This window comes from Parasteatoda tepidariorum, chromosome 8, assembly GCF_043381705.1.
Source record: "Parasteatoda tepidariorum isolate YZ-2023 chromosome 8, CAS_Ptep_4.0, whole genome shotgun sequence".
Lineage (NCBI taxonomy): Eukaryota > Metazoa > Arthropoda > Arachnida > Araneae > Theridiidae > Parasteatoda > Parasteatoda tepidariorum.
The window spans coordinates 17,031,245-17,043,216 of NC_092211.1; the positions used below are offsets into that span (position 1 = coordinate 17,031,245).

The following is an 11,972-nucleotide window of genomic DNA, read 5'->3' on the forward strand; positions in this document are numbered from 1 at the left end:
TAATTTGTCCAATACAGGATTTCCTTTGTCTTCTGGTTTAGGTTCAAAATTACCAGTTGAACATTGATAGTCGTAAACTCAGAATCGGGTCGGCCGTTTAACACAAGTTATAAAATAAACTAAAAATTTTTGTTCCATAAATATTTCACAAAGATTTAAGATAAATATCAAATATTTCCCCTCTCGAATACACCGATGACTTGGCGCGTTTTATCTTTATCGCCAGAAGTTGGAGTTAGCAATCGAGAATTAGTCAGCAAAACTCTGTTGTTAATGAATTGTCGCGATTTAATAGAATAGGTTTGTTGCTCGTTGTTAAAATAGGTATGTAATGTGTTTAAATGTGTAATAAGGATAATTAAATTTCATTTTTTAAATTTCTATGAACTTTATTTAGTGATTTCAACATGTAAAATTTCTATTACCATACGTTCTGTTAAAACTCAATTCATTTCGTTTTTATGTAACCTTTATTACTAATCGTATGTTTAATTTACAAGCTGATTTTCTGAAGATTAATACACATAGCATTCTAAATAAATGATTCTTATTTTATATTGTATCGAATAATTATGCATTTATTCTCTCCTATGAGTGTCTTAATTTACTGTAATTATTAATTTAATTCTTCTAAATGCAAAAAGTATTGGCTGCTACTTTTCTCCAAGTAGTGTATTGCAACATTCTTGAGGTCGTGGAAAACTCAGTTTAACACCATTTTTTTGTGAAGTAGTTGCCACCATTTTTTGGCGTTAATATGCACGAAAATATTTTACAGAGTATAAAATTAGTTAAACTAAAATAAAATTCATTAAAAAAATTCTTTTTTTATTCATAATTTTTTTAAAATTAAATTTTCAAAAAAAATTTGATTCGTAATAATTAAATCTTACTGCATTTTTAGCATAATTTTAAATGACAAAAGACAAATTATAGACTAAATTGGTCAAATGGGTGTAATAAATAAAGAATAAAAAAAAAGATTTTCTTTTAAATTTTATGCTTGTAATTTAAAAATGTAAAAATATGTTCATAAAAGATAAAAATTTTAAACATTATAGCAAAACTTGTGGAAGCACAAAAAATTTTGAATTTGAAATCTATCGCTCTTTTCCTTAAACAAAAAATGCCTCTGCATACATTACTGGATAATGAGTGCCTTCATTATTAAATTGAATGAATCTCATTCAATTTAGAAGCAGAAAATGCATCGAAGAATATAGTTTACATGTTCAGATAGTACAATGTTATATTTATAAGTAAGCATGTGACAAAAGAAGTACTTTTTATGCATTAATGCTCTTGACACTTTGAGCTATTTGCTTTTTTAACTGGTGTATACTCGTGCCCCTTTAACTCGTGGCTTTACTCTGAATTATTCGATTAAGTTTTGAAAAAAAAAACATTTCTTCACTTACCTGTCTGGAAGAAATTTAATTATCTCCTCAAACCACCCCCATGTCCCTCCAAAAGAAGAGGGAAGTGTTCAGGGGAGAGGAGAGAATTTCTTTAGATATTATCTATCATAACACAACAAAACTTTCTGAGAAAGAGTTTAGGGAATTAAATTTTCCCGAATGAAAAGTCTAATTTTACCGGACTATTAAACAGTTTGGTTGAATTCATGAAATTTCATATAAAGAAAATAATCCGTTTTCGCTGTGAGCGTTTGACTTATTTAAACGAATTGAATCATGTGCAATGATATTATATTCCTCTTTTTTTAATTTTGAGCGAGATTATCCTTAAATATTTTTGTACTGGAATAAAACTTATGTAAGGGTCATTATCAAAATTTGGTGCCAGTTTGAAAATTTATTTGCGCTTAATAGTATACAAATTTAAATTATTAAAAAATAATCCTATTAATAATGTCATGTCTGCTGTCCTAGTTGCAATGTCATTACCAGATAATGTAACAGTCATGTCATTTTAACCAAAATTCAGGAAACTAAATTCTATTTAATTCCTTCTAAAAAATTAATGTGGTAAATTATCCTGCTGAATATGTTAACACTTATTTCACGTAGTAACAGTAAAAGAACACTTATCACTAAAAAACAGATATAATAAAAGTGTAATACATAATACATATGTATCATATGTATAATGTATACAACGATTTCAATTATGCTGATTAAAAAAATCTGGTGAAAGACATGGCATCAGATTGAGGACTGCGTTTAAATGAGTTCATCCTCAAAATGCTAATATCCTTAAAAGGTTACAGCCGTCGTTAAAAGTACAGCCGTCTTGTAACATTTTAAGGATATAACTTTCAGAATTTAACACAAGTATAAAATATTAAGGTGAATGTTTTGAACCTTAAAAGTGTTTTTAAACAAAGTGTTATGATTTTAGATTACATAAAGCACTACCTAAAGCAGATCAATAATAAAACATTGTTTTTTTTTTTGTTTTTTTTTATTTAATTTTTTTTAATTTTTTTTTATCATTATTATACACATATCACATTAATAAATAGTTGTTCAAAATCTGAGAGTTTTTTACGCAAATGTTGGGAGAGTTTTCATGTTCAAATAAAGAGTCCACCCTTTTAGGGGCTCATATCACACAATAGTCAGTAATCCTTCAATATCTCTCAGTTTTTATGTCACAATCGCGAAAGTTTTCAGTATTGAAGAAAAAGAGTCCACCTTTTTAGGGTCTCATATCACACAAATAGAGTCCACCCTTTTAGGGGCTCATATCACACAGTAGTCACCAGTCCTTCAATATCTTTACATTTTTATGACATAGCCGGGAAAGTTTTCAGTTTCAAAAATAGAGTCCACCCTTTTAGGGGCTCATATCACACAATAGTCCTTAAATATCTCTCAGTTCTTATGTCATAATCGGGAAAGTTTTCAGTTTCAAAAAAAAAAGAGTCCACCCTTATCGGGGCTCATATCACACACAAATTTTACTTCACATTTTTCATGCTTTTGTTTAAAATCTCCAAAAAGTTCAAATTACGGACAATTTAGTCCTGACAATTATTTGGATCCTTTTTGATCTTAGAATTGCCAGTATCACTAGGATCGCAGGAAAATGCTGCATCCAGATTTTCTGGCTGTAAGAAAGTAAAAAATAAAATAAATTAGCTGTTCAATGTATTAACAGATCATATATTAAGAATATTGAAGAGGAATTTTTATAAAATACAAGGTTAAGAATAAGATTATGAAAATTGTAAAGAAAAGTAATATAATAGTATATCGCATATTCATATACTCTGCCAGTAGTTAGTTGTCCCAAAAAGTTTAACTCAGTTAGTCATTCTGCGTAAGTTTAAAAAAAAAATAGAAAATTCAAATAGAAGTCTATCTACATTACTTGAAAAAATTAAAATTAACTTAATTATAAATTTTCAAATTGCAGAAAAATATAAAAACAAAAGAAAATATTAAAATATCCATTTTTTTATTTTAAGTTTTCCTGTAGATTTTTTTTACCTATGGGGTATACAGAATGGAAATAGTCTCTTAATCATTGCTTTAAAAACTTTATTCTTAATAATATGGAAATAATACATAGTTGTTAAATTTCAATTAATTTTTCTGAAAATAATTCTGCCACTGAGCAATTTTAAAAGGATTTTGTGGTAATCCCCCAAAGATCAGGCTAACAATATTTATGCTATTTCCACAACTCGATTTCATACTTCTAGGTTTACTATTGCAAGGAGTGTAACAAAACCTCCAATTTTGCAAGGCTAAATCATTAAACTTTTTTTAACGAAATAAACTCGTGCGTAACCAAAACTCGTAAAATTTTTACATTTCAAGCTTTAAAACTCAAATCAACGTTGAATTGTTATAAGAATTACTTTGATGTTGATGGCGTATAAAGGAAATCTGGCATTTTCTCCTTTTTACGATGTAGATTTGTTTTAAAAATTGATGAACCTTATTGATTATGTTGAATTATAGTATATTATAAAGGAAATTCCTTCATTTATAAATAGTGATAATTTATAATAAAAAATACATATTTGTTTATTAAATTATTGAAAATTTCGAAGACTATAAGTTCTATTATTTGTACATACATTATATGTACTCACATTTTATGTATTTTTTAAAAAAAAAACTTACTTTTGTTTAGATTTATTTCCGAAAAAAACAGATATAGTTTGATAAATAAAAAAAATCAATTTTGCAGAAATATTTAGTTTTTTTAAATGCTATAAAGATATTTTTGGACTCTATGCACTACGCTTTTTGCATAGGGTCGCTAGCTATTTCTTCATCACTTGTTAGAATTTACATTTCATAAAAAAATACACTGTAAGATTTTAATCTACTTTAGTGCCACCACTGAAAATTAAGATTACGATTCCAGCTGGTTTAAAGACTATTTGTCACATGCATTCATATAAGTAGATTTAAAAAATGTAGATACTATTTATTTGCATTGATAAGAACAGAATCGAGAAATAAAATGAAAGTTCCACTGAATTATGCATAAATAATGCGTGTAAGTATCACTAAATTACCTGAGCCAAATTGAGATCCAGGTATTCTGAGCCGATTCGTCCTACGAATGGCTTGATCACATCATAGTTATCCAACACAACATCTTTAAAGAAAGATTTGTGGTTGAAGGGTTTTCCCTTCTTTTTTTCAATCACTCCATCTTCCTTCAAATAGCCATACTTTTTAACGCCAGATCTTTTGACGTTGACTCTAAAAAGAAAATTAATATGATATGGCATGAACTTTTGCTCTTCATTTCATCCCATGAAATATGTTTCAAGATATTGCTATGTGAAATTAAAATGATGCAGAAAGAGTGAAAATAATCTTAAGAAAACATTTAACTAGTGAGCCGAATTTTAAGTTTTCAACTAAAGTCACTAGTTAAAAGTTTTCACTCAGTAGTTTCAGAAATTCATTTTTTAAATGTTACTTCAAAGCATTTCGATTAGAGTTGNTATGGCATGAACTTTTGCTCTTCATTTCATCAGATGAAATATGTTTCAAGATATTGCTATGCGAAATTAAAATTATGCATAAAGAGTGAAAATAATCTTAAGAAAACATTTAACTAGTGAGCCGAATTTTAAGTTTTCAACTAAAGTCAGTAGTTAAAAGTTTTCACTCAGTAGTTTCAGAAATTCATTTTTTAAATGTTACTTCAAAGCATTTCGATTAGAGTTGCCTAGCGTCTTTTCTGTAATCTACTGCACTTTTGCTGATGTGTATCCTTTTAGTTCTGCTTTTCTCGCAAATATTTTTTTAGATTTCGATGGCATTTTTCTTTAAATTTTGATTCTTAAAGTGTTCATTACTGATATAGGATCTAAAAATACTAGGTGATCCTTCATTACACTCTCTTTAGCATGTATTTTTAGAATTGTTGTCGATAACTGAGTAAAAATACACAGACATAAGAAGACGAAAATTGAAGAAAAAGAAGAAAAAAACTTTACTGAAATTAAAGTCGGTATCAAGGAATGGGAGGTTAAAAACATCAAGTCAAGTCTAAGTGCCATCAAAAAGACTGATGAGGTGAATATGAATTATTAGAAACATCTTCAAGTTACCCTCGGTGATGAAACATGCTTTGATGTTTTTAGTCCCACTTTTTTCTCAATTTATTTCTGTTCTACTCTCCTTTTATTTCTTTTGAAATTAATTCATCTAACTCTTCCTAGTTCTTCTCTTTAATTCTCCCCCTATTCTTAATTTATTTTTAATACATATATTTTAATACATTTTATTCATTTTCCCTGCATATTTTTTGACTTTTAGAAAATATACAATAAGGGAAGTAATTATTAAACACTTTTTGTATTTTAAGGTTGTTGGATACTGAGCTTCTGAATTTTTACTTTGAGTATCTTAAATCAATAAAGGAATTTTAACTCTGATTTTTTTTTAAATCTTCGATTTTTGAGAATTTATTTAAAAGTCCAAATAAATCTTATTATAAAATTCTTACTTCATCATCATTATTGTAATTTAAACCCCAATTATTTCTCGGTGTATGTGGAACCATATTATGATTGGTTTCATATTTTAGTTGAATAATACAGTTTAACCTAGTAAGCACGAACTTAAGGTCGTCATCCCTTTACCCCCGGCATTCTGACCTGGTGATCTATCAAGAAGATTGCGTCTGGAATGTAACCAACCTATTATCTTCCTTAAATTTCATTCAAAGTGCCTTACTGAGGCACGAAAACAAATGGCACTACGATACTGGTACTGAATATAATGTTACAGAAGAATATTAGTACCGAATTTTATGTTCTTTCGCATATCAAGTAACATATCGCCGAATTGATGAAAGTTCAGTAATATATTATGAAACATTTTACTTAATCTCTAACTTTGATGCTAATAGTTCACAATCTGGGGCTTCTCTTATATTTGGCGATTTGAAAATAAACCAAGATATGAAAATAAAAGAAGAGTTACAATAACCTTAAAGTGACGTCCGTGAAATTAAAGACGGCAACAAATACAATGGTAACCAGAAAAGGATTTTCTGCGAAATTGGACGAAAATTGTCGCCAAATCAAGGAGCTCGTGATTTGACACTTAACCATCGTTATTTTATCACTATATTCAGGAAATATTAAAAATGTGATTAAAAATAAATTTATTTAATATGATTGTAAACTTAATTATTTCCGGGCTGTTAATCAGGCAATCGTCAAGCATAGTTTTTCAAATTTAAATTAAACCATGTTTTATTGCGTATAGTTGTAAAATAAATGTAACTCTATACCCTAATCACAGAATTTTAATTGTACCTATTATAAATTACATTTTAGTACCGATTATAGAGTAAGCATTGCTAACTATTATAGGTACTAAGGTAACTATAATAGGTACTACTCATAGAACTTGTAGAATTGCAAAAGTAACAATATTTATAAGATTGTAATTCATATTAAGATTGTAAAAAAGGATAATGTATGAAATAAGTTGACTTACATTTGCTTTCTTATCCACTTTTTCACACCAAAAGGCATTTTTAAATATCTCAAAGCGCTTAATCAAACCTCTTTTAATAGCAGTTCAATCAAGAATGATACTTTTTTTTGGAACATAACTATTGTAACAATTGATATTATTTATAAACATTGTTGAAACGGGCATCACCATTGTTAACAATTTCGTTTAGTTTTTTGAAAAGAAAATTTTTCATTGTTGACTTATTTTTATATTCAATTGTAGAGAGTGGGAACTAAAAAACCATTTAACTAAAGATATTTCTAAATGTTTTAAAAGGAAATTAAGCACTTTTTCAGGAATAGCAGTAATAATGATTTTGTAATATCCTTATAAATAGTATAAATAAATAATTTTGCAATATCCATATAAATTGAGTAATTTTTTAGAATTGAGAATTTTGAATTTAGAATAATTAAATTCGAATTGGGGATTTGAATTTAGAATTAGGAATTTGAATTGTGAATTTGAATTCAGAACTGTAAAATTTATTACTATTTTTAAAAAAATTAGGCATGCAAGTAAAGCTGCGTTGATTAATGCAGAAAAGAATATTTTTGAAATATTCCATTCACATTTACTGACATAGTTTGGAGCGTCAAACAGGTTTAGAAACAATTCGAGGGAAATGCAAATAAGGGAAGTTTTTCCACAAACTTTTTTTTTTCTAAAAATAAATAAAGTTGAACTGATTAAGGTCTTGGGAACTACAGAGATTTCCGAATAGCTAGAATGCAAGAATTCGGGCAGGAGTACTGTGCTTGAAACCAGTAACAGTCAAAAATTTAATTGCTCTCTTGATGGCGCATGCAAAATGAATCGCTTTTCTCACATCCATCAAAGATTCGATCAATTTCAGATTTAAAGAAACCAATATTTGGTTTCTTAGATGGCAAGCTTCAAAAACTGATGAAAACGTCAAAAACATCAAAAAATTATATGTGAATATCAAACATGCTTCTGAAGTTTTTGACAGTAAATTTAATAAATAGGTAATACAAGCTACTCAATAGGTAATAACATAATAATTAATAGGTAATATATACTATTCCATGGATATATGCTTTTGAAAAAAGCATATATTTAACAATCATTATTTTCAGTCAAAGTTTATAGTTATTGGAAGCAGAATTTTTTTTCTTTGACTATCTAGGCTCCACTATATCAAGTGATAATATTCCTTTTGAATAATTTAGATTTGAAAATGCGCACGTAAAGCAGAATAAAAGTTTTTGCACTAAAAGATTTTTAGTTTTATAATTAAAAAATGATTTAATTTTTTATAGTATTCTTATCAAACTATTTTGACCATGTTTCCCTAATTACGGCTACCCCTTATATCATGAGGATCAAATCCGTCGCAAAAAAGGATGTTTATTTAGAGAAAGTACGTTTTTGTGTCCGTTTTGTGCCGTTTTTGTGTCTGTGTGTGAACTTAAAAAGGTCTGCATTAGCAAAATAGCATTATACAGGTTACCTCCTCAAACCATTAAGATTGAGTCCTAGTACGTGAAAATCTATTCATTAGATCAAAAGTTTTTTTTTTTGCGCACTATACATCTGAAGGAAAACACAATATTTTCACTAAAAATAGTTTAGTAATATAATAGTTTAAGTTTTCCAGCTTAAGTTTTATAGCATTTATTAAAACGGGAGTTTTGGCTTTAAATGTAAATAAACATAGTCATATTTTTATCCCAATCCTTTCGATTTTTAATATGTGATTGAAAAATCCCGCTCTATTTTGTAACATTAGACAGTGAAATATTTTTATCCTAAATAAAGTATGAAATTAACAAATTTAATCAAAAAGAAATAAAAATGATAAAAACCCACTATTTTTAAATCAATTTGTTTCCTTCCATGTTTATATTTCGTATGATAGAAATGTAAAAACTCCATATGGAAACTAACTTTGCATGTAATACACACCAATCAGGCGTTTTTTTTTTTTAATATTTTTTATTTTTATATATTTTGAATCTAGATTGTTTAGATCCACTTTCTACAGACAGTTTTATTTCTCACATCATTATTTGGTCTAGACAGATGGTTGGTTTTGGTTTTTCCTGTTTGAGGGGAAGAATTCGACGAGAAAACAATTATTTGAAGGCAAAACAATTTCAGAATATTCAGGAAGTTCATTATTATTATTTAAAGATTCTGTATAATCAAGGGCTCTTTGAAGAATAAGGCAATTTTGACTCATCGGGCACGTACTTAAGGGACAAAATAAAATTCAGAACTTAGAGAATATATTTCATGACAGGTTATATTTTACAAACAAAGAAGAAAAAGGGACAATAGTTAGATTTTCTAAGAAGACTACCCAATGGTAGAAATTATTCCAGTTTTGTGATAACATTGGGTGCAGTTTTAATGGAAGAAGAATTATGGTGTAATGGTAGGGACTTTAGATTGTTATACATTGCTATTGTGAAGGAGGGAATGAGGCCAGAGATATGTCGAAACCACAAATAATAAACAACGTCTCCTTTCATAGACGTAGGGATGATTTATTCAAAATGGAGACATTTTGTAACTAACCTTTTGCTTACAGGCCTAGCATGATGAAGCCATCCTGGTCCACTTATTGTACCAGACGTAAACAAAGGGTTAATAATGGTCTGACTGAGGTTCTATTGGGCATCCAAATCTCCTCAATCTTAACGCTAAAAATTTCAAATATGTAGGGAAGAAATAATTCCTAACGGACACTTAGGAGTATGGAAAGAGATGTATATCGATATCAACTTATCGATATATACCGAAGAGCCATTACATTATGACCACCTTGCTAATAGCATGTAGGACCACCTTTAGCCCTCAAAACTGCTAGCACCCGCCGTGGCATTGATTCCACAAGGTGCTGATAGGTAGTCTGAGGTATGTGGTACCAAGCGCTCACCAACTGATCCTGCAATTCCCTCACATTGCGAGGGGGTAGCGTGGCAGCACGAATTTGGTTTTCCAAGTAGGACCACAAATGCTCTATTGGATTAAGGTCAGGTGAATTTGGGAGCCAAGACATGACTTGAAAGTCACTGGAATGTTCCTCGAACCAATCCATGACGATTCGACCCTTATGACATGGTGCATTATCCNATATATATATATATATATATATATATATATATATATATATATATATATATATATATATATATATATATATATATATATATATATATATATATATATATATATATATATATATATATATATATATATATATATATATATATATATATATATATATATATATATATATATATATATATATATATATATATATATATATATATATATATATATATATATATATATATATATATATATATATATATATATATATATATATATATATATATATATATATATATATATATATATATATATATATATATATATATATATATATATATATATATATATATATATATATATATATATATATATATATATATATATATATATATATATATATATATATATATATATATATATATATATATATATATATATATATATATATATATATATATATATATATATATATATATATATATATATATATATATATATATATATATATATATATATATATATATATATATATATATATATATATATATATATATATATATATATATATATATATATATATATATATATATATATATATATATATATATATATATATATATATATATATATATATATATATATATATATATATATATATATATATATATATATATATATATATATATATATATATATATATATATATATATATATATATATATATATATATATATATATATATATATATATATATATATATATATATATATATATATATATATATATATATATATATATATATATATATATATATATATATATATATATATATATATATATATATATATATATATATATATATATATATATATATATATATATATATATATATATATATATATATATATATATATATATATATATATATATATATATATATATATATATATATATATATATATATATATATATATATATATATATATATATATATATATATATATATATATATATATATATATATATATATATATATATATATATATATATATATATATATATATATATATATATATATATATATATATATATATATATATATATATATATATATATATATATATATATATATATATATATATATATATATATATATATATATATATATATATATATATATATATATATATATATATATATATATATATATATATATATATATATATATATATATATATATATATATATATATATATATATATATATATATATATATATATATATATATATATATATATATATATATATATATATATATATATATATATATATATATATATATATATATATATATATATATATATATATATATATATATATATATATATATATATATATATATATATATATATATATATATATATATATATATATATATATATATATATATATATATATATATATATATATATATATATATATATATATATATATATATATATATATATATATATATATATATATATATATATATATATATATATATATATATATATATATATATATATATATATATATATATATATATATATATATATATATATATATATATATATATATATATATATATATATATATATATATATATATATATATATATATATATATATATATATATATATATATATATATATATATATATATATATATATATATATATATATATATATATATATATATATATATATATATATATATATATATATATATATATATATATATATATATATATATATATATATATATATATATATATATATATATATATATATATATATATATATATATCAATTTATATATATATATATATATATATATATATATATATAAATTCTGTAATAACCTAAATTTCTTATAAAT

The 11,972-nt window shown here is 24.4% G+C and overlaps 1 protein-coding gene across 1 annotated transcript; it reads right to left on the bottom strand.

Annotated features, from left to right (window-relative positions):
* Positions 1-2,469: 2,469 nt before the first annotated feature.
* On the bottom strand, positions 2,470-4,877 carry LOC122270543 (uncharacterized). Its single transcript, XM_043048230.2, has 2 exons — positions 4,499-4,877; positions 2,470-3,073 (listed from the first exon to the last, which is right to left on the bottom strand). Exons 1-2 carry the CDS (start codon positions 4,715-4,717, stop codon positions 2,984-2,986), a joined length of 309 nt encoding a protein of 102 aa, XP_042904164.1. The 5' UTR covers positions 4,718-4,877; the 3' UTR covers positions 2,470-2,983.
* Positions 4,878-11,972: the final 7,095 nt, after the last annotated feature.

Excerpts from the sequence above, each read along its gene's own strand:
- LOC122270543 (XM_043048230.2), bottom strand. The coding sequence starts at position 4,717 with ATGCCATATCATATTAATTTTCTTTTTAGAGTCAACGTCAAAAGATCT. Across the intron at positions 3,074-4,498 it reads TGGATCTCAATTTGGCTCAG|CCAGAAAATCTGGATGCAGC; the intron begins GTAATTTAGTGA and ends ACTTTCTTACAG.